This window comes from Nipponia nippon, unplaced genomic scaffold (genome assembly GCF_047370975.1).
Source record: "Nipponia nippon isolate SJK-2023a ecotype South Korea unplaced genomic scaffold, ASM4737097v1 scaffold_6, whole genome shotgun sequence".
NCBI lineage: Eukaryota > Metazoa > Chordata > Aves > Pelecaniformes > Threskiornithidae > Nipponia > Nipponia nippon.
Genome location: NW_028262380.1, coordinates 31386608 through 31410687, shown reverse-complemented (window position 1 = coordinate 31410687; position 24080 = coordinate 31386608). Strand labels below are relative to the sequence as shown.

The 24080-nt window shown below is 40.8% G+C and overlaps 1 protein-coding gene across 6 annotated transcripts in view; it reads right to left on the bottom strand.

The window, feature by feature from the left end:
• The window catches only part of CRACD (capping protein inhibiting regulator of actin dynamics), a 140057-nt gene that overhangs the window by 16137 nt on the left and 99840 nt on the right, over window positions 1-24080 (bottom strand). For all 6 annotated transcript variants that reach the window (XM_087735735.1, XM_087735729.1, XM_087735734.1 and 3 more), the window contains 2 exons: window positions 12674-12809; window positions 1510-1674 (listed from right to left, as the gene is read on the bottom strand). In XM_087735735.1, the coding sequence (XP_087591861.1) occupies window positions 1510-1674; window positions 12674-12793 (285 nt within the window). In that variant the 5' untranslated portion in view covers window positions 12794-12809. The remainder of the gene's footprint in view (window positions 1-1509; window positions 1675-12673; window positions 12810-24080) is intronic.

Here is a 24080-nt window from a genome sequence, read left to right as displayed (position 1 = left end):
TGGTGTCTGCAATCTCCTCTGAGTAGCAGTTTCCTCCTTCAGTATTTGGAAAAAGAACTATGCAAAGGGGCATTAATTTTGTTTTCAAAACATAATATTTAACAGAGTAGGTTGTAAGGACCGAATCTCTCCCTCCATATTACACAAAGATATCCTAGTGTTTTTTTAGTGCTTGAATTATTTTCTCCTTCGAGCTGAATTGACACTAGGTGACATTCAGGTGTCCTGCAGACCCAGCAAGAAGGCTGTTTGCAGAGAATGTATGTTGGTATCAAACACAGAGTCTCGCCTAGTACCAGGGTGCATAGCCAAAACCTGTCCGCAATCCCACTGCACTTTTTGTGCGTGCAGGATGCTCTTGATTCACCTTAACTGATTACTTCAAAAGGGAGTATTGGTGAAGCACAAGAAATATACCTTACTTCAACTGCATTTTTATCCTTCCAGACTGCAGAGGGAGAGGCGTGAGTGTGCAGGTCCTACCCAAATGCCTGGTTCCCTGACAGACCCGACCACAGCCGCAAAGTGGTCACAGAGGAGCTGTGTTGCCCCTTGAAGGCTGATGAAGAATTTGGGCCATGTGAGCCATGGATCTCTCCCTTCTGCGTGTTTGGCTGAATATAGGCATGAGCTGCAGAGGTCACTTACTGCCTTTGCTTTTCACACAGCTAGCACTAGTGCTAGTGAACAGGAGCTGAGGCCCATGCCCTGGTGTCCCTCCAGGATCTTACAGGCTGCATGCACATGGTGGGTTGCTGCGTGCCTTCCCCAAGGGTTCCCAGGCACAAAGTCAGTCTCCTCCGGGCAGGGAAGGATGTCCCTCTGTCCCTCATGCTCCCTTCAGCCATTACAGCAACACACAGAACCAGTCTCACTTTAGGGGATTTCCAGAGAGCTTCCATCACTTGCTGTGTTTCTTCACTGCCTGAACAAGCCCTTTCTGGACATCTGAATGCCTACAGTTCCCGGTATCAAAATCTTCATGGATAATTTGAATAATTATTTGAATTATACTGGACGTTTGGATTTAGGGAGCATTCTCAAAATGTTTCTCCCCCTTTCCCTTCAGTTCCTGTCCACGAGGAATATGGATATTTACCCCAAGACCCAGGATTTTACAGATTTAGGCTCCAGATAGCCCTCATTTTGGAATGATTTTCCTTGTTGCCATTTGATGCTGTGCACAACTTTCCATGCTGGGAAGTCCATATTTCATGACATTTTCTGTCTCAGAAAAATTTCCTGTCTTCTAGCTACACTGCGAGTGATGTCTGCATTGCTGGAAGTTCAGAGCAGACGTTCAAACCAGTAATTCTGGGGACCCGGCTCAGGATGCCAAGAGCACACGCGTCTCACCAGTCCAAGAAGCACGAGCTGAGAGATCCCACCCACATAAAACAGCCCGCTGAGCTCAGCTATGCCTCACTGGAGACATCTGCTACGCCCCAGTGAACTTTACTCTTTTAATACCGCTATAATGCCATGGATATGTCGATTTAAAGTGCTTACTTTATTACCACTGTCTGAGATCACTGTGTCCTGCTGAGTCTCGATCTCCATGGGGCTACTGAGCAACACATCCTCTTCTATACTGGCGTTTGCCTCCCCCATTGTCCTTACAGAAACTGTCATTTGTGGAGGCTGCCCAAATTTTATATTCTTGGCCAACTGTTGCTGAAAAACAAGAAAAGAAAAAAAAGGTATTTATATTATGAGCAAAACAAGCCAAGTCTAGCACACACCCCTTCTCCAAGTGAAAGCTGCACAGAAACACTCAGGGCAACTTCTGACTCTGGACAAAAAAATCAACTTGAGGCTCACATTGCTGCAATACAGTGGCCACCCCCTCTTCTTTGTCCCCGCAAAGTGACCAAGGTCAGGAATTTACTGCATGGCTTCTGGTTTTGGATGATCAACTTGAGTTCTCATCAGTGTTGCCAGCTTTTGAAAACTTAGTGTGAATTTTGAAACTTTCCTTCTCTTTTTTTAATCTATGTCCTAGATTAAGACTTTGTTGATACAAGCTAATTATGAAGCCTCACTGTTGCAAAGAAATAAGATCATAAGCCAAGTGTACACCGAGAAGCTAAAATAGCCCAAAAGGCAACATTTTTCTTCTCCACCCCCCAAGTCCTGCATCTCATGCATCTGTAGTTCTTAAAGACACCCTTGTTGTAAAGTTTAATTGTAAGTTTTAAATGTTAAGGGTTTGGCATAACCCTGCCTTAGAGGAGGCAAATTCTCAAAGGAGGGGAAACCCAGCTCCTTTTAGATGCTTGATCTCATAGGAACACAAACTCATGTCTGCTCATGCTGACACGCAGTGCCACATCACCTCTTTTGCACAAAGAAGTTTGCAGGGGACATGCAGTAGATGAATGGAGAAAAGAGCTTTCCTACCATTTATTTTCCTTGTTGAAGTAATCTTCTCTCAAGGGTTACAAGAAAGTACTCTTGAATTATATCAAGCGTAAGATGAGTAAAATAAGTAGCATATAATACCTGTCCACTGGTAGGGTGAGTTGGAGAAATTACAGCCCTAGCTACTGCAGAGACACGTACCATGCAGTCTTCAAAAGTGAAATTTTTGCAGAAGAGTTAGAAGACATTCTCTAGTAGGAGCAAATGGAGTAAGGAACATTTATTATAGATTTTTTTCCTGAAATATTTCAGGGAACCATTCTCAGTTAGGAAGGAAGGAACAGTGGAGTTGTTTTCCTGCTTTACTCTCTCTCAAGCACAGAAAATTCTCCAAAGAAGACCTCCCGTTTCTGTCTTGTGTTACTATGAACATCTACAGTTCATCAATACTCTGTGCAGCTTCTATTCAGTGGGAATGTCAGGTACATAGATGGACCCCAGTCACGAGTCTGCCTCCGAGAAGTGCAGAAAACTGGAGAAGATGATAGAATGTAAAACAAAGATTTTTTTTTTTTCCTATAGCACAGAATCAGTAGCATGGCTTAGGTGAGCAGCTGTCAAGGGAAGATATGCTTTAATAGCAGCGGGTGGACCTCTAAAAAGATTCAGGTCAGAGCAGTCTTGCTTGCCATTGTTGCCCAGTGGACTCGACTCGTCTATAAAGTTTATCCATATTACTCCAAAACATTACCAGATTTCTGTATTGAACTATTAGGACAAAAAGTACATGCAGAAACTCCTCATAATCAGGTTATTAAATTAGAATAATATGCTGGTTTTGGCTGGTCTAGAGTTAGTTTTCTTCATAGTAGCTTGTATGGGGCTATGTTTTGGATTTGTGCTGGAAACAGTGTTGATAACACAGGGATGATTTCGTTATTGCTGAGCAGTGCTTACACAGGGATTCAAGGTCTTTTCTGCCTCTCACCCCACCCCACAGGCGAGTAGGCTGGGGGTGCACAAGAAGTTGGGAGGGGACACAGCTGGGACAGCTGACCCCAACTGACCAAAGGGATATTGCATCATACCATATGACATCACAGAATCATAGAATCGTTAAGGTTGGAAAGGACCTCTGAGATCATCGAGTCCAACCATTAACCTAACTGCCTGATCCATCTCTAAACCATGTCCCTAAGCACCACATCCACAAGTTTTTTGAATACTTCCAGGGACTGTGATTGTACCACTTCCTTGGGCAGTCTGTTCCAATGCCTAACCACTCTCTCCGTGAATAAATTTTTCCTAATATCCAATCTGAATCTCCCCTGGCACAACTTGAGGCCATTTCCTCTCGTCCTATCACTTGTACTTGGGAGAAGAGACCAACCCCCACCTCTCTACAACCTCCTTTCAGGTAGTTGTAGAGAGTGATAAAGTCTCCCCTCATGCTCAGCATATAAAGTTGGGGGAAGAAGAAGGAAGGGGTGACATTCAGAGTTATGGTGTTTGTTTTCCCAAGTAACTGTTATGTGTGATAGGGCCCCACTTTCCTGGAGATGGCTGAACACCTGCCTGCTGATGGGAAGTAGTGAATGAATTCCTTGTTTTGCTTTGCTTACGTGTGCGGCTTTTGCTTTCCCTATTAAACTGTCTTTATTTCAACCCACGAGTTTTCTCACTTTTACCCTTCTGATTCTCTCCCCCATCCCACTGGGGGGAGTGAGTGAGCGGATGTGTGGGGCTTAGTTGTTGGCTGGGGTTAAGCCACAACAAATAGTTTTTCTCAGTCTCCTCATTGAGTTGTGCATTATTTATAGAATCATAGAATCATAGAATCATTAAGGTTGGAAAAGACCCTTAAGATCATCGAGTCCAACCGTTAACCTAACGCTGCCAAGTCCATCTATACCATGTCCTCGAGCACCACATCCATCCGTTCTTTAAATACCTCCAGGGATGGAGACTCAACCACTTCCCTGGGCAGCCTGTTCCAATGCTTGACCACCCTTTCGGTGAAGAAGTTTTTCCTAATGTCTAACCTAAACCTCTCCTGGCGCAGCTTGAGGCCGTTTCCTCTCGTCCTATTATGCCCATTTGGATTTGGGCAGAAAGTAATGAAATTCATCTAGTACATAATTTTGGCATAGTGGGCAGTTTTATTCCCGCCTAGATTACTGGCAGTGCACCCATAGCCCGAAGGCAAGGGTTTCACCAAGTCCTCCCAAGCTTTCATGCTAAGCAGTGCAACTCTCTGACTTGAACTCTTATATGTTTCCACTGCATAAATGGGAGTTGGAAAGAGCAAACAGGTCTGTATTAGGTAGTGTGAAGGCTGTAATTCTGCTCTATTCCTGCAGGTCCTCTGGTGCTAGTAGAAAATTACTTCAGAATAGCTACTTAATTTGATAACATGTTTTCTAAGTTGAGGCTGCTCCTTTCTTCTTAGAAAAGCCATATTCCTAGACAAATAGTTCTCCCAGGCAGAAAACAGGAACTGTCAGCATTACCTGAGCAGCTACCCAAGAAACTAAGGATTTGTGCATCTGTTCCATGGTGAGAACATGCATGCATACACATATTGCTTGCAATGTGTTTTGGAGGAAGGGATGGTGTGTTATTTGGAGGAAGGGATGGCATGTTATTCTCTTGGTCTGAACAAGTTCTTGATCTACTGTGTGTGCAATGCATGGTGGGAGTTGTGTGGTGATGGAGCTATTGTGTAGAATGGTCTCTGCTTTAAAAAGAATGGCCTTTTTACTTGTCATCAAGGATGCTTGAGGCCTCTCCTATAAAAATGTGTATTTGTGTATATAAAAATTTAAAATGTTATTTTCCTGATATTGACACTAAATAGAGTATCCTCAGTATTTATGGACTGTATACAGTGTTGTTGTTTTTTTTTTAAATTACTTCAAAGTTTTAAAAGTTTATTTGCTCAGACTTGCATAAATTAGTCTGAATATTGAAGAAGAAACTTGAGTAGTCCTCACATTCTTTCCAGGACAGAAGGCTCTTTCCTGTATTATTTATATATTGAAAATCGTTAAACAAATTTAGCTTAAATGAACGCCACTAATAGTTTTCCATTGGCCAATTTCTTTCAGTGCATTCTAATCTCCAAAGCTGATGCTGAACACCAAATGTCAAAATCTCAAATAGCTTATTGTTACCGCTGAACAAATTTATTCTTATTGGTTTCAAAGACCAATGTAAAACATGCTCCTTGTTCTTTTCTAAAATGTGCTTATACTGTAACTACAATGCACTTATCCTCTCTCAAAAACAATTCATACAGATATATTCTCTACCTGGTCAATCATAAAAACCCTAAAAATGCATCATCCCTGAAAGAAAAGAAAAAACCCACAACTTTTTTACTTGGAAGAACACACACAGTCCAACCCAGAGATGGAGAGATGCATCAATTTAAGCTGCGAGGCCATTGAGAAGAGGCCATATTCCCTGAAAAGGGGCATCTGCTTTAAATTTCTCAAAAGTTTCAGTTAGACATATTTCTGAACACAAAATTATACGTTCTCTATACTTATGAGGAGGATTATTTGCAACATTAGAAGTTGCAAGCATGACATTTTGTTCTTCTGCCATTGTACAGTCATGCACAGGGTGTTTAAATACCCTTTTGGAAGTCTCCATAGATGCATATTGGTCTCAGTTCAATGAACCTGGTCTCTTTTGGTTTGTGGAAGAAGGCTTGTAATTTAGCAGCCAAAAATCACCGTCCTGCTCCAAAATCTAGCTGTCGGCTAGAAGCAGAAGGAAAGAGACGAATGTTTCCTGCCTGCACCTTCCACTTGCAGCCTTACCAACTCCAATGGGCTTTCCCAGTCCCTCAGTTTGCAGCCAGTGGACAGGTATTTCCACAGGACTTACAAACCATTCTCAGCACCAAAACAGTATGGCTACCACATATGACAATTAGACCATGAAACAGCGGCTGGAGGGACCACACACACAGAGGAGCTTCAGAACGGGATCATCAAGCTGTGCTCCAGACCAGGTTTACCTCATCCCTGAATTTTTTTTTCTATGAGATTCAAGAGGTGCATGAGAGTTTGCCTATTCACACTCAACCCGGGTGGCTACTGGTGCGGTGCCATTCAGCGTGAGGTGAGGAGCAGGGCTGCACATCTAATAAAGGCAAAGAAATACTGGGAATTTAGAAAAAAGATTAAGTTTTACACTCATCCAATTTTTAAAATCTTCCTCAGTAACTGGACCATGACACAGGCCCGCTTTTATTTAATGCAAAATAATTTGCTAAAATGTGGTACTATTTAACTGACATCTTTACACCAGCTTACCATTAATAACTTCAGAAATAAAACTCCTAAGTTAAATTGCTCTGCATTGGTTGGCACCTGCAGCAAATTAAAAAGCCTAGACTTTCAAAGCACTCTTTGTGTTTGCATAGGAAATGCCACAGAACAAACTTGCCATACTAACCGGCAAAGAGCCCAGATCGGGCTGTACATCTCCTCTTTCACTCCAATTTGGCTCCTCTTCTGTGTACATGCCGGCTTGCATGCATGTTGGATTCAGCCCCCTGAAACCACATCATTCTTATGGCTCTATGCCTGGAGTGAATCCAAAACCGGATCCACTGAGCTGCTTACTCTGTTCAGTTAAAAATCATTAAAACAGAGTGTACTGTTTCAGCTGATTCCATTCAAACAAGTCTTACAAGAAATGCTGGTCATATTTTGCCTTCAACTCAAATACCTATTTTTCATGTCTGTTTGCAATGCCTGGATATATAAATAAATGAAATTTTGTTTTCTAGTTATATAAAATGACTGAAATAATGACTTATACAATAATATTTGTCCTAAGAAGAGCCATACTGTTGAAATTCCACTTGGTCCTGTACTGTCTCTCACAGTGACCCAAAAATCAAATGCCTAGGGAATATATAAGAACAGGGCAAGCCCATACCGAGATTTTTCCTTGTAAACGCTCCAATGATTTGTGGCCTCTGAGGACTTTTGGAGTCACTAGCCAGTTGGGAACTTCCCTTTTATAAATTTGTTTCATTGCTCTTTGAACTTCTATAAATATTTCATGAATAACAGTGCTGTATGACAATGAATTCTACAGTCCAGCTATGCATAAAGAAATATTTGTTTTGGTTTGAAAGTGTTACTAGTTTCAACTGATGCTCATGTGTTCTCATGCTGTAAAAGACTGAATAACTGTCCTCTATTCATTTTCTCAACTCCACTCATGATTTCATGAATTTCTATCATATTCTCTCTCTTATGATTTCTTTTCTAGGCTGAAAAGACAGTTTACCTAACTGTTCTTTCTAAAGAAGTGAGTCCACTTCTTTATCCAAACAGGAAAATCTGCAGTATATCTAAACAAGCAAAACACCCCACGAAAGCAATTTTTTTTTTGTTTCATTAAAGAGAGAGAATAAACTGGAAAGCATTGTGTGAGAAGTTATATTGGTATAGCTGGAGGCTTTAGAAAGTAAACTAGATGTAAAATTAACATGTAAACCTACTAAAAAGGAGGAAAATACGAAGTATTACCCCGGTGTTTTGGATATAAGATGGAGGGAGGGAACTATTCCACTCTCCATTGCTGGAGCAGCATGTGGTTTGGGAAATTACACTTCAAGAAAGATTTTGGGGGAGTCCAAAATAGAAGAATGGTGAAGAAGCATATGGATGAAAGAACTGTATATGGATCTCTAGAGATATGTATTTGCAGTAAATCCAGATGCAAATGAAAATTTTGGTATACAGTGGCAATGGACCACTGACAGATGCTCACGTGTTAAGAGCAAGAGTTTCTGGAGAAGCCTGAAGGTACTTAAGGATCTGTGGCATTTGTCACCTGAGTCTCTCCTTGCAGAGTACCAAAAGCAAAGCAGATGTGAGTAAGGAAAATGGAAGCTCATTTCCAGGGCTTAATATGATCACAGGAAAAAGGGGGTCTGCCCCAGAAATGCTAGAATGATTAAGAAAAAATGATAAATTCAGTTTATAAAGTAAAAACAATTGTGAAATGTGAAGAAAACAATTAGGCTGCAGTGGCACTAGAAAATATTGGCAACAAAGAAATTAATTTTAAGAAATACAAAGCTGGGCAATCACGCAGTGAAAATTCACTCCCAATTCTATAAAATGCAGAGCATCAAGTTAAAAGATAATAGCTTTTAGGTTTAGCAAACGACTTGGTAGCCTTCTTGAGATCTGGACAATATCAAACAGAAACAACAATGGGAATGGCTGGTAGAATAGAGATGTGCAATGCACAGTAGGGGAAGCACCGGCTTGATCAGTAGCTAAGATACGTTAATGACTAAAAGAAATGGGATCCAAAACTGAACAGTCATTAGGTCTGACAGGAAGAAAATTATTGGGGACATTCATCATTACAAAGCCAGGAAAATGTGAATTTAAAAAGTGCTCCTTTAGAATTTGATCAAGAAGCCTGGATTCTTAAGACATGTTTTATCATAATTAATATCTATGTAATAAATGGGTGTTTTACAAACTTACAGAGCAGTGGGTTTGTTTGTTTTAAACCACATCGCCACATGAAACAGAAAAGATGTAGCCCAGTAGTTCCTAAATGCAATAATCCATACGCCATAGTCGACATTTAATATTTTTTGCAGCTGACTGCCCCAGCCTCATGGATGCCAGATGACCTGAGATACTTTCAGTGAAGGCAAGAGGCAGAGAACAAGCTGTCCTCCTGCCTCCAGAGGCAGCCGCAGTGCCACACCACGGTACTGTCACAGCAAAAGGGAGATAATGGCTTAGATGCCTCAAGATACTAATGCCCAAAACAAGTTTCCATTTTACTTGCTGCAGTTTTTGTGGGTCTGAGACAAAAACTGTCTTCATTTGCTGACCATTTCTGCCAAATATCAGTAGTAGGAAGAAGAGTCACAGCTACAAAATGTGAGGAAGTGGATCTAACACACTTTGACGCAAGAAAAAAACCCCACTAACTTATGAAAGGGAAGGGTGTAAAAACAAGCTCCCAGAGTTTCTTTTTCGTTTGTTCCAACACACTGCTAGATTTAGATTTTTAACATTCCTTGTGTCTCATTCACAGTCCTGTATGAGAAGTGCCAGATGCTAAGAAACTAAATGAGTTCAGTGTTAAGAGTACCAGTGCCTGGGTACCGTCTCTTTGTGGGAGCGGGTTCAGGCTGGCTTTCTACACTGGATCTTAAAAACTAGGTAATGATAAATCTCAGCAGATCCAAAGGGCAAGGAAAAGACTGCTTTTACAACAGCAGATGGCTTGAGCCAACACAAATCAACTTCAGGATACACAAAAGCTATTGGAGGTTAACAAGAAGTCAGGCTTTTCTCAGCCTGACTTCTAGCACACGGTAAAACCTTTGAACATGATGAAATCTATTTATAGAAAGCCTGATAAGATGAATGCTGCCAATCTGAAAATCAATAAAAAGAAATGAGAGCTATTCCAGAAAGAACTGATTTACCTTGTACACATAATCAGAAAGAGAGAATTCCTACAATAAGAAGCTGAACCAGTGCATACGCTGGCCAGCTGCCCAGACTGCTACAGAGTTTTGCACCATTACACAACATTTTCTGTGGGTTCATCAACACTCCAAAGTCAGCAGAAATGCAAGGTAAGAAGGGGCAAATACTTTGGTGGTCAGCAGAATGAGATCCAGCACCAGCAGTATTAAATTGCTTGCATTTCTATTCTGATTTCAAAACCCTTTTCACCATGCTATCAGTTGTGCTTGTTAGCACGGTGCCTCTTCCAAAAAAGATTTAAGTTTTTCAGTAAGGTTCACTGTACCACCCCCAAAAAAATCCTGAAAAAGGTTAAAATCTGCAGAGCTTTTGATCTCCATTTGGAATACAGTGAGTTCAGAGCCAGCACAGGGCATTGAATCCTGGCGACACTTCTTTACAGAGGAGCACCTTGCCAGGCAAATGGAAACTGGAAACGCTCTGCTTCCACCGTGGCACACAAGCCTGGGCAAAACCACAGTAATGTTGGTGGCGTAGCAATGGCTTTACTGGGAGCTGGCCACAGAATTGGTTTTAAGGAGTGGAGTGCTCTTTGGAAGAGATGAGTGTCTCCCCTTGTTCCACCACTTGAAGAAATACAGATGTTCCCAGTTGGAGTGAGCTTGCAGAAAAGGACTTCGAAGTAGATACAAGCTTCCAATAACTGGAGATCGAATGTCAGTGTTTTCTGTGACTGCAAAATCACGCAGCAAACACAATCTCCTTTTAGAATACTACAGCAGAAAAAAAAAAAAAGGGATGGGCTATGGAGTGCATAAAACAGGACAGGACAGGAATGATAGTCCAAACTGGTCAGACCTGGGACTCAACTCTGAGGTCAACCTAAAAATGTGCAATGGGATTTTGGCATGATCTTGTCCTAAAACTCAGGGAACATTTGCAGAAATCATGGCTAAGGAAATGGGGACAGTCATGTGCTGGGCAGCAGGCTTTGCAGATACAAGAGGAGCCTTTCCATGGGGTTATGAAAAAAAATCCATGGACATTTAGATGAATATATAACTTCTGTGTAAATATGTAAATAGTTAAAAGCGTCATTTACAATCTGTTATGCATTTGCTCTCTGATTGAATAGGTTGCTCTGGATATCACCATCATCAGTAAAGTGGGAAAAGCTGAATTGGGGATGTTGTTACAGGCTGGGTTGCAGCTATATTAAAGTGATAAAAATTAACTACTGTCCTTCAATTTTAAATAAAGGTAAGCACACTTTTGACATCAAGCAGCTGAAACAACACTCCCCCTTAAAATACATGCAAGCAACCATTCCAATAAAAAGCTCATGCAGAGGTCACAGGAGCAAGAGCGTATCACTGGCTATTTATTTTGTGACTTTCAAAGGTGATTATTTTTGCTTTAATTTTCTTGAGTTACCGTTTGCTTAGTGAAGATGGTTGTTAGCAACTGCAGTAATTGTACTTTTTATCATGTCTCTGAGTTTAGTGAAGGCAATAATTTCCATTAGAAATCTTAAGGTGAGTTTGGAAATGGGAGAAGCCACTCCTACAAAGGGAAAACGTATGCAGACAAAAGCTAATGTACTGAAGCCAAGACAAGAGATCCAACAGATAGGGAGGGCACAGCTCCCTGCAGAAGTCAGTAAGCTTTGTATCCAAAGGACACTCAAGCATTCTGCAAGACAGGTCCAACTACTTCACATCTTCGCCCAGGGTCAGCAGTCATTTAAAATATAATGGTTTCTAGCCTGGAAAGTAGGACGCATTGAATCTACCTGATCCAGGGAAATTTAAGCTGAAAAAACAGCACAGAGGAATTGGAGCTGTCCTAGTGTGGTTTCGACTTCAAAGTTCATCCACAGTCAGCGCAGCCAATGCTGTTCAGGTGCTCTGTCTGCTGATAGCACCGTGCAGGAAGAAGGAACAACTTCATCCTGAATGTCGGAGCTGTCTACTGTGCGTGATCTCTCACTCACCAGAAAAGATGGACCACGGGTAGACTTTGGAGGTAAAAGAAATCAATGGTTTTCTACTAGTCAGCTACAGGGTAACGGCACCTACACAGCATTAAAAATTTATCAGCATTTTGACAGGACATGTCAGCATCCTGAGCAACAAACTGAAATGTGCTTCTGAAGGACAGCTCTTTCAAGGTCTAGATAGGCATAGAGCTGGGAGTAGCTTCTTACAAGAAGTAAAAATTTAGTTATAGCACTAATAGGACAGAATTCTGGAAAAGAAGGTCATGTAAAGCTCCTCTAGAAGCAAATACCCAAATGTGGTGTTTATGTAGTTACTTATGTGCTGTTTGCTTTGGAGAGATAAACATATCCACCTTTCATGAGAACCATTGAAAGGACAGAGAGAAAAAGAAGGAGAAAAAAAATGTAATACGTATAAAAGGATAATTAAATCAGCTTTGCAAAGAAGTCTCACTCTGCATGCCGTTCCCTGCCACTAATACTACCCTCATTTTTTCACTCAGTACCACATCTGTAGGTCTCAGGCATGCAGATCCAGATATGCCAAAACTATGAGTTCAATTCAAATGAGTTCCACAAGATGCAGACGTTTCTGCAGCTTTGCTTGCAGCATCACTGCTGTACCTTTCAAGACCAAAACCTAGATCTTCTGCAGATTATCCGAATTACTTACATTGCTTTTGGCCAGACAACTTACATGGCTGAGAAACTGCCCCAAAGCTATTGAAAAAGTAATTCACTTTTATCCACATCTAACACATTCTGGAGAACATTTTCCACTGCATTTTAAATATTTTTTCCACTTATAATTTCTTACCTGAAGAGTTTTGACTTTTCCTAAAACGTTCTCCTGTGACATTGCTTGGATGGCCTGTTCACTCTCTGTTCTCCCATCAGGTATAAAAATACTGTCATGGGAAAAAGCTCGACTGCCCATAGAATAATGGGAGGACCTGGAAAAAAACAGTTAAAAAGTAAATAAGCACAGCAATTAATTTATGAGAGTGACACTTCATATCATAGTTGCCCTGCTGTATAGATTTTCCCTCCCCCTTGCCTTGTACATAAAAGCTTTGAACATTCTCAGAAGAGAGGTATCCAAACATTTTCTGTTATCAAAAGTTTAACGGAGGTATATGATTCCTTCACATACAGTTTTCCTCCTTGGAAGGACATAGAGTGAGGTGTTTTTAATGGGCATGTTGAAAAGGTCAATCGATTTTCCTTAGAAGCCTCAAATATAAATGTTACTTTTAGGATACAGGGTAGATGAGGATGATGCATACACTACCACACTGCATCTTTAAGAAAGGCTGCATTTGTGCTTAGTCCTGACGCTTGGGACCTGCTGTCATTCTTAGTCAAAGAAAGACAGCAGGTCCCAAGCAAAGGTAGCACTATAACACAAAAAGAGGTAGTACACTCTAGTAAACTACTTCTAAAGAGCTACCTTGTTCACCTGAATACTTAGCTGTTCCTATCACCATGAGTATGATCACACCAATAATAAAATGTTATCATCAAACCCCTGAATTGATACGAAGCTTATTACACCATCCTGTGTGGGTTTGATTAGCAACAAACAGCAAGAGATGCCCGTGTGTTACTGTTAAACTAGATACCGATGCCAAGGAGGAGAGCGCGTCATGAATGATCTAGTTATATGGCTGCTGTAAATCCATGGGCAAAGGGATTAAACAAAAAGTGGTTTAATTTCCTGGAGATTTTAAAGGCCCATCAAGAAAACTGAGAATTAAAAATAAAGGTTTGCAGGTTGTTACTTTGGGATTTGGGGGGCATTCTGGGGGAAAATGTTTGAGTTTGAAGGTTATGTTTCATCTTGCCTAGAATATTTTATGGTGAGTGGAAAGCCAGTATAATAAAACATGACAAAAGCCACAGCTGAAGAAAATTGAACTGAGAGGGCTCCTTTTAATAACCTATTGGCAGCTCTATGGAACCCATTTACAGCTTCAGTAACAAACAATCTGGAGAAAAACAATACTTTTTATACCAATGTAACTAACACAATCTTCTACATGTGATAAAAACATTATAAACAAATACTTCAGCAAAACCAAGGAAGATGACACTTTCAGAGAGAGGGATAAGTAAAACAACAAGAAAAATTAAAGCCTCACATATTTAAGAAAACCAGTATATTATTTTTTTCTCCTTTCTAAATTATGCTCCATTTTTATGAATTGCTCAAAATATTTCTATTCATAGTTTGAAAAAAAATATGTTTGGAATGTATTTATTACATTTTTATTTTGTTGTTTTTTTTTTTTTTTTCTGGGGTATGGAAATAATGTTTTTAAGTAAAAATGATAATAGTTTCTTACCAAGAAAGAGTGCTATATAGGGTTACATTAACCTTTTATAACCAATTAAATGATAGGTTATTCCTGACTTTTATAACACCATTTCTTACAGGTAACCTGAAAATAACAGAAAAAAAGCCACCCGCAACCTCTTACTCTCTCTAGTTTATATTTAAAATACAATCACAAAATAAATCATCCAAGCTTTTGGGGAGAACACACACAGCTCCCTATATCATTTCATCCTCCATGCAAGCACAGACTAACTGAAAACCTATTTTTTACCCAAAATTAATATTTGAACAACATGCTTCATTTGAAACAAACCAGCACAAAATCAAGCAAAGAGCTGGTCAATATTTCATAGCATTTTTAGCCATCAGAGAGGGGGAACATTTAATTGATGCTATATTCTATGTCAGATTTTTAAAAAAAATAAAAACCACAACTCAATTGGCTTTGGCTGCTAAAGGTAATACACCTTCTTTTAGAAACCTTTTATTTGAGAAACCATGAAAGTACATTTTTAAACTCTCTTCTACAAAGGTTTCTATACCAAATCATCGTGACTCAGCCTGTACGCAGAGCTGTGGTAAAATTGTGTGCCATTGGAATATATCTACCTTCCTTGGTCGTCCCAGAGTCAGCCCATGAACCACAGCCCGAGAAATGCCCCTTAAACAGAGAAAAATTCCTAGCAGGCCTGGCTTGCAAAATGAGTGGTTGACATGAAGCTGAGTGAAAGGTGGCTTTTTTCATATAACCATGTAGGTCTGTTTGAACTGAAAGCTCCAGCATTGCCTTCAACAAGGGGTGGGGGGAAAAAGCCTGTATTCACAACCAAAACTGAGGGGAACATGCAAAATCTGACAAACCAGCCCACGCCAACTCCTCCTGCATTTGCATGATTCCATACGTGAAACTGCTGCAGGTGCAGAAGGCAAGGCCAAGGGGAATTTATTGTTTACTATTTACCTTTGAGCTGAGAGATCTGCTGAGGATGCATAATTCAGTCATACTGTGCTCCAGAGAGGATCCTCTCTCAAAGATTTTTCCAGCAATACTGTGGCTCAGATACTTATGGCTTTGTCTCACAGCTATTACAGTGCATATGACACCATTCTCCCCTTTTACTGTCCAGTGGGTTGGCGTTCTCATACTTAAAATTAGACAGCTCATGTTTATTCCTATTGTTTGTTACAACTAATTAGTAGGCGAGGGTTGCAATTCAGGCACCAAAGAGTTCAGTGACTTGTTTACGAGTTGTTCTTGACCTTACTAATGAATCTGTTAATATTTAAGTTGGGAACAGCCAACCTGCAGCTTTTGAACTGAACAGGGTTTGCTAGCAGTTCAAATCCCAAAACTTCAGCTGACCAGCAGCAGGGATGCTCTGGCAGTAGGAACTGCCCGATAATTTGAGTCCCTGAAATGGAAGAAAAGAGCAACTGCTGAGGTCAGTACTTGTGGACTGCCTAGGACATGGCTGCGGATGAAGATCTTCCCCATCCTGCTACATTGCTGAGGACACCTTTAGTTATCTAGTCTCACCTCCTGCCTGTGAACTAATCCAATGAATCTCCTGACTGAGATACACAGTACACCAGCTTTTGGCTATGTGCAGATTTGGGTTTATGGCTAGTATGATCAGACTTGTTAAAATGTCTTTTAAAGCTTCCTTTGGGGCACCAGGTCATGTGAAACAGCTTTGGAGCTTCATGTGACCAACAATCATAAGAACATCACCACTGGAAGTCCAACCCTATCTCTGACAAGTGCCCGCAGGGGTACCGATGGTAGGTTAGGACCGTGCTAAGCACGTACAGCATCTCTCTCTGATGTTCTCCCATACGCCAACTGCTTTCAGTTTAGGCACTTCACTCTTCATTACATGGCATCACACAGTTTTGTTTCATAGAGCTGAGGCCAAACATATTTGAAAGCTTTTGTCCATTTTTGTTTTCTTATTAACTTGTTACCAAAACAAACATACTCCAAACTGTCAGAACATATGAAACGTTCACAAGAAACCCCACAGTGAATTAACCCAAGTCTTCTCTCTACTGTATCTCCTCAAAATGTTTTGCAGATATACTGGATAATTCAGAAGTGGGTGACTGAGTAATTTTGCTAGCCACATGTCCAATAACCAGTAAAAATGTTCTAAGAATTTTGCTTAAATATCTATGTAGGCTAAAGTACATTGGAAAAAATATGTTCACACATCGTAGTAACCTAGTTTCTTTTACAGGCGAGTTCAAATAGTGTTTAAGGTGATTTCCAGGCTACTTGAACTTTCTGAAAGGTCTCTTATTTTACTCACTTGGAGCCCACAATCCTTTCAAATCTTCCCAGCTGTGGGTTTGATAGATTATATCACAAAGGTCCCTTTTCCACCCCTTTTTTCACTCTCCTCATGTTCTACTTTCAGAAAGACTGAATTTCTTTTAAGTCATAATACAGTATGAATAATTGTGTTTCCTTCACTGCTACCAACATTCCCATCTCTGAAGTTTTTCTCAGAAGCCTCTATACAATAACATCCTCACAATCCACATCTAGAGACTGTGCTTCAGAAAGCCCTCACCTGAATTAAAAGGCATGCCAACATCAGGAATGGCTTTTGATAGATTCATGGTATGTTAGAGACCTGGGCTACAGTCATAGCCATAGCTGGAGGTATTACAGTTTCAAACTGCCATATCACTTCCAAGACATGTGGGAAAACAGTGATATCAGTTTATGAGCACTTTTGTTGATAATACTGATGATGACACTTCAGAGGCTGTTTGTGCTGAAAATAATTGAATCACATCTGACTCACTTCCAGAAACCTGACTAAATTAAATGAATTATGGATGTGCTATACCAAAATACAAAGCACTTTTAGCAAACCCTTAAAGACGTTCTCTCTGAAGATGAGTTGCAACCCAAGTATCTAGTTCCAGTTTCAGCTCCAATACATAAATTTTCAAAACTAATTTTCTCGTACTTGAAGCAAATTTAAACTCCATTCGTTCTCAGAGTTTTATTTGCCACACCTGTGTCTCTTCAGATTCCTGAAGATAGGTCGGAATACTTGGCTTCTCAGCAAAACTAAGAATGTACTTTTCAGCTTCTTTTATTAGGATGAAATTCTTAAGAACTACTACATTTTTGAGAATGTATGAAGGGGTTCTTTGATACACATGGGCTTTGGCACAAAAGGAGCACACCAGGATATGTCTTCATCTTAAGGGTACTCCAAGAGCATAAAAGCACAGCAGAGCCAGCCATCCCACGGGATTTTTACAAATAATTAAGCCAGTAGTGTCAAATCAGTGGGAAACAGAGCAAGACATGGAGTATGAGGACCACACCACATCTTGACCATGGATATGACGTGGACTCCTAGCCCAGGTTTAACTGTATGTAGCTGTAAAAAAGAATTGCCTCAAATACATCTCGCCCCTAACTAGCTTTCTTCTGCACAAAATGAATATGTTTCTCAGATTCTTTGTTTAACTCAGTGCTGATAAATTCATTCCCCTGGAAAGGGAGAACACCTTCTGTTGTATTCCAGACTTCTGGAAGAGTCCCAGAAAACTACAGGTGAAACAGGTTAGATAGATAGTGCAAGTATCATAGATCTAAAGTATCTATGTATGAATTTGGCTTGTAAAAACCTCTGTGCAGTAACCCCTCTTTCCATTACTCGCTGTTGCTGAGGTGTCTGTGTGTTCTAAGAAACTAGGAGACATGAAACAAATCCCTCACAGCAGAATGGGACCACCCTGAACCTACAAGAAAAGTCTTACTCCTCTTCCATGAAGACCAGGAAACTGAGAGAGATTTCTCTTTGAACCCCCATCAGCCATCCACTGCTGTGCATCATTATCTGTTTAGGATATAATTTTCCATCAGCTCTAGATACTCCAAGTCAGGACTTGGGTGAGATATTACCCTTTCTCCCTTTATCCTCCTCCCCGCATGTTCCCATCACCTCTTTTGTGCCTGCTTAGTGCTCCTGGTTCACATGAAACAAATCAGAGAGCTGCTCTGACTAAATAACTAACTACAAAAAAACCCTAACAAAACTCAAAAACCCACACAACTTCCTGGTTTGGCTGAGCAAACACTGACACAAGCTTCCATGCTAGCTGCATGGCCAGAGAGCTGCTGGAAAGAGTTAGACAACTGCAGGCCGGACTTCAATCAGTATATACTGCTGTGGGACTGCACCCTTAAGTACATCAGAGTATGTGCAGGGGTAATACTGCACAGAACAGAAGGCTAAGTTTACCTCGGTACTGGTGGCTATTATGCTTTAGACCCCATTTTTCTCCAGAGCTATTTCTCCCCTCAGAGGCAAATGTGGCGTCTTTAAAAAGGGGAAGTTTTGCCAGCAGGGAACATTGAGGTCTCAGCTCTTGCATAACACCGTATCAGAGCATTACTGTAGTACAGAAAGCTTGTACCACCAATTGCCTCTTCGGTGTGTCATAAATGTTCCTCCCACTCTGATATTAAAGAGTTAGAAATAGAAACTGGAAAATAAAGGGAAAGAATGAGTTGTTCTGTTCTTTCATGTTTGTAGAGACTGACTCCAAAAAAACCCCAGTCTCATGACTTTTACTCTTTTAGATTTCCATTAGAAACCAATTTTGTAATCATTAGAGATCAGAGCCAACTTTTTAACATAAAGCCATTTTTAACACTAAAAGATTCAGAAAGCATGCATAGCAAGAACAAATTTGTTTTAGCCAGGTATTGACCCTTAGTATAATTCCTTCAAAGACATCCGAGAGTCACCTCCCAGAATAGTGCCCCAGGGAAATGACAAGTGCAGTGATAGGTTGCCTTTACTTAATGTTTTGTTTTGAAAAAGAAATCTGATTCCAACTCTTTGCATCTCCCATGAATGTCCCCAGGGCAGCTAGAGATGAAAAACATAAATTGCATTTTCTAGTCATTCCAGAGATGCATTAATACTGTAATAGAGGAAAATGGATCGTAATGCTGAGCTTTATTTTTAGTGTCATGCTGGAATGTGAGTTTTAGTTCTAACTCATGCCTAGATGGGGAATACTGTCCATGCTGCAACATAACTCTGAGTTACAACTATGCTTAGACAGCACGTTGCTTCATTGCATTAACAAACTGGTAAAAATGGTCCTTACAAGCTGAACAGGCAGAAGGGAGATTTTTTTAGCAGGATAGTTGTAGGATTCTTTTTCATAAAGTAAACTTAAGGATCATTTCTGTGCTCAATCTAAAGATATATCCGTATCGCCTTTAGGAGCTGCCGAACCTCAGGGCACTAACTCTGGGAAAACTGCGCAGTCCCATTGTTACAGCCCACCAGAGTCCCGCTGATGTCAATGACCGGTTTTGTAGCCTCTGTGCAGGCTTACATTGCCTTATACAAAGCTCCAGTTTGATGTCATCAGGAGATCTGTAACCTATGAACTTACTGTAAATTAATTTTTTTTAGAAGCAGGGATCAAGCCTGGTTTTGAGTAACTGATGCATTTTTAATGCATGCTAATAATATAACCAAAATCATGACCATTAAGGGCATAGAAATTAATCATGGGAGGTGTCAGGGCCCTGAGTCCACTAGTAAGATTTAATACCCTTGACCAGCCTCAGCTGGGACCTCCACCTACACACATGTGTCCAGGAGCTCTGTTTAACACCACAGCTGAGGCTTTGGTCCCTGCCTGAGCTGTGCTGAAGGAGTGCTGGTCTACAGCTCAGCCACCACTGTGCCTGGCCATGAAGTCCCTTGATGCAGATCTCAATTTGCAGACTGATTTCCTGGCTTGCCCTTGGCCCTGCCTTCCCACTGTGGACCTGCGGGGTGATCAATGGATCCGATCCTGACCTACAGACTGACTTCCTGGCTCAGCCTCAGACCTGCCTTATCATCCAGATATTGTCTTGTCTGTACTCCTGGTTGGACCTGGCCACCATCCCAGGATCTGTCCTGCTTGCCTTGCTTAGATACTGTGGGACTGGGCCCTGGGCAATGAGGCCCCTACCCTGCTGTGGGATCCCCCTTGGTGCCTCACTCACCTTCCCTGATGGAGCAGCCTTACCCCTGCTGCTTTCTGACAAGAAGGTAATGAGGTGGGACTAGATAGTTCTTGACGCATGAGTTTTATGCAATTATTCACCAAATGCTCCAACCTCAGAAAGTCTCAGTATGCAGAGCAAAGAAAGGCATCATTCTGGTTTCCAGTAATTCTGCAAGTGAATCCCTAACACAGCTTGAGGATTGTGGACAAGTCACTAGTTGTTATAGAAATATTGAGACTAGTTTATAGAAATATTGAAACTAGTGACAAATTTCACATGACCTGGCAATCCACTGCATGTGACACTATTCTATCAAACAGCAGCATATGTTTATGCAAAATTTGGTCTAAAATATGGCAAAATGTAGAGAAAAGGAAGTGAAAAGTCTAAGTTAGCCTTGGCAGGAATAAGTGCTATAGAGTGATTGCATTTAGCTCATAAGGAAGGAAAGGAAGAGGAAATAAGACAGCACATTATACTACAGGTGACAACTCTGCTTGGTTTGAGCCCAGTCCTAGACCAGCTGTGGAAAAGGCAGTTGCCATGAAGAATCTGCAAGGAAATAAAGTAGGTGATGATGATTAGGAGGGGGAATGCCATGAGAACATCTGAAAGGGAGGCAAGGGAGGGGACAAGTAGATGGTAGGGCAGCCTAACCTTTCAGGGACACAAAAGCAAGGCAGCATTTGTGATGGAAGAAGTGAAGACCAGAGTTCAAAAAAAAAAAAAAAATTCTGGGATTACTAATGTGAAAGTGAAGCTAGTCATGATCAGGGTTGAGGACGAAAGACAAGGAAAAAAGGAGACAGACACAGAGTGGGACCTGATATAAAATGTTACCAGCTGTTGCAGAGAGAAAGCCTACTGAAGGGTTCTCAGGATCATATACAAACTACAGTGTACATAATGAGGCATCTTTGCACTCAAGCAGCAGCTAAAAAAAAATAAAAATCACAAGTTGATGGCATTTAGTGCAAATTTCTAGTAAGTGTTAAAATTGCAACAAGTGCTGAAAAGTCCTAGCTCACATACCTGAGAACAAAGCTTCTGAAGCACAAAGACTTAATCAAGTTGGTAACAGGAGGGAGGAAGGCAAGAGCTGAGGTGTCAAGAAAGGCTAAGATCAACAAAACCGCTGAGCGTGATGTTAGTTTTATGTTCTGTCAAGACACCCGGGACTATTTCAGGGAGGCTTTGCCCACTCCTCTGCCCTGACTGCATGCCAGTCAGTACACGTCAGAAATGGCCACTCATACGGTAGTTGTGGCTCCTTTTCCTGTGGTGTTCAGCTGCAATATAAATTACAGAAAAGGTGAAACAACTCTAATTTCACCAACACCTGCAATGAATCCTACAAAAGTATCCATGCAAATGAAGAACTGGAGAGAGCAAAGCTGCTCTTTGCCACAACCTTTTCTGTCCTGGAACACCCTTTCATTCCCACAATACACCTTGTAACCCAGAAATAAGAAACTTGTTCAACATGGATCCATGTCAGCTGACACAAGTGCAGAAAATCCAAGCATGCTTTCTTTCTAAAAACCTTGCAATACCCATATGCTGCTTTGCTCTGCTTGGGCTTGAAGAGATACCTACTGAAATCAGAATGCTGCTAAGATGAAGTCTCCAGGAGAAGGTGGACACCAAACACCACAGGCACTCCCACTGGAGTCAGGAAGGCACTCAAAACAGGACACTTACAAGGGAAATTAGGAGACTGACAAAAGCCAATTGCAGAAATCAGGCTAATAAGCAAAAGAAAGAAAAAAGAAATTGCCCAGTATTTGAAAATTGGATGTGACAGAGGGAAGATACCTTGGGAGCTCTTTGAAGCTGCAAGTGGGTAGACAGATCACTTTTTTTTTTGGTCTAGATTGCTTCATAGAGAACTGCCCAATGCTGCATCCTCATGGAAATGTGTCAAAGTAGTGGCTGAAATTGTCCAAGAAGGACATTCCTCTGGACCCAAGACACAAAAGCTTGTGATTCTCTAGGTCTGGTTGTTTTCATGTTTAGCCAGCACCTTCAGTTCATAGGGATTTATGAATGTGTAAGTATACTACCAGCTAATAAACCAATACATCAAATAAAGTTTTCTTATTCTTCCTATTTTAACAAAGCATATTCTTCCAAGTTATCATTTATAGGTTGTTGGGTTTCCCTCCTCCCCACTCTCAAATTTAGAAACTAAACAGCTGAACTGTTGGTGAATCATTTTCATGAGAGCAAATGTTTTAATAGTCATGCAGAAAAACCAATACACAGACGTTAAAAGCTTATACATGAGGCTTACAATTTGAGTTGGAGGTAAAAGCAAGACTTCACTTTATGAAGATTTTAAAATATCATAAGCTGCTTTTGGAAATTTTGGGACAGATTGTATGCCAACAACTACTTTAATATGTCTGCTTTATAAGAGTCCATCTAAACAAGATGCCAAAACCACATGCTACCTTGGGATCAAGCCTTTAGTGAAATCCCTGAGGTGGTCTGGAGCAGGAACGTGAATCTTCATGTCCTGCTGCTGATTGTCATCTGCAGCAAAATTGATGTTTACAGGTAGTACAGGACAATGCTAAGAAAAGAAGACCATAACATCTGTCCTACTCTTTTCACTATCCTCCATCAAAGTAACATGGGAGACACTCTTCATGTGAAACACATTACCCATTGAGATGACGTGGAAATCTGAGCTACAAGGTGAACGTGCCAGGAGAGCAGGGGCTGAGATTGCTGAAGAGGCAATGCAAAGTCCAGAAAGAAGGAGACAGAGCAGTTTCTCCTGATTACGGTTGGGTTTTTTTTTGCCTTACTTAATCAATCACCACTCATTCTTTCAAGGTATGTGTCAGGTAATTACCTGAGCAATAATAAAAGAGTCACTTGAGAGATGAGGAAAATATAATTACATTCATTTTTCAGGCCAGTCTCTATGACGACGATAGTGAATGCCATTGATCAGCAGTTAGTAACCTAGGCCACTTTTGTCGCAGATGAGTTGTTCTCATTCACATGAAATGCAAAATGAAAATTAAATATTCCGAAGCTAAAATGGAGATACAAGAGATGAGTAATAGTGAACAAACTGTATCACTTCCTAGACCTGACTTATATAATATGCTGCTATAGGAGGAGTAGAAGACCACAAATACCTGCAGAAATTCTCAAGCTGAACATGCTGTTTAGAAAAATCAGATGAATAATTTTGTTTTCTGAGGTAAATGCTCAGCTGGGAGCAATCACAGAAAGGGTGTCTGAGCACTGAACAAGCCTTTCCTATCTGTAACTTCTGTGAAAACAACCACAAGAATACAGGTCCCAGTCTGCGCCCTCCAGAAGAACCTGCATTTTATTTGTCGTACATATTCTCTCAAAGCTGTGATATTCCTGCTGTCCATGTATTCATGAAGTCAGTGCAAACTGCACTCACAGTAAAAAAGTTCACACAGGCTAAAAACAGAGATCATGTTGAAAGTACACCTAGTGCTGCTTTTTTTTCACTTGTTGCCATCACTCTCTCCTCGCTTACAGAGGACCAACTCTTTTCTTAGTCCTCCTCCTATCAGTATAGAATTCATAAAACGACCCCTCCTTCTCCTTTACATCCCTCTGTGATTCATCATTTGTTTCCACTTTCTGTAGGCTTCTTTCTCAAATTTCAATGCATTAAAGAGATAATGGCCATGTTGATAGCCATACCTCCTACCGTTTCTCTACCTGAAAATTTGTGCTTGTGCCATTTGTGGCCATTCAGGCACAGAATTCAAAATTAATATAAAATTAAAATTTATACTTTATACGTCAGATACCTCTGAGAGAAACAATAATAGCTGTCTGGAA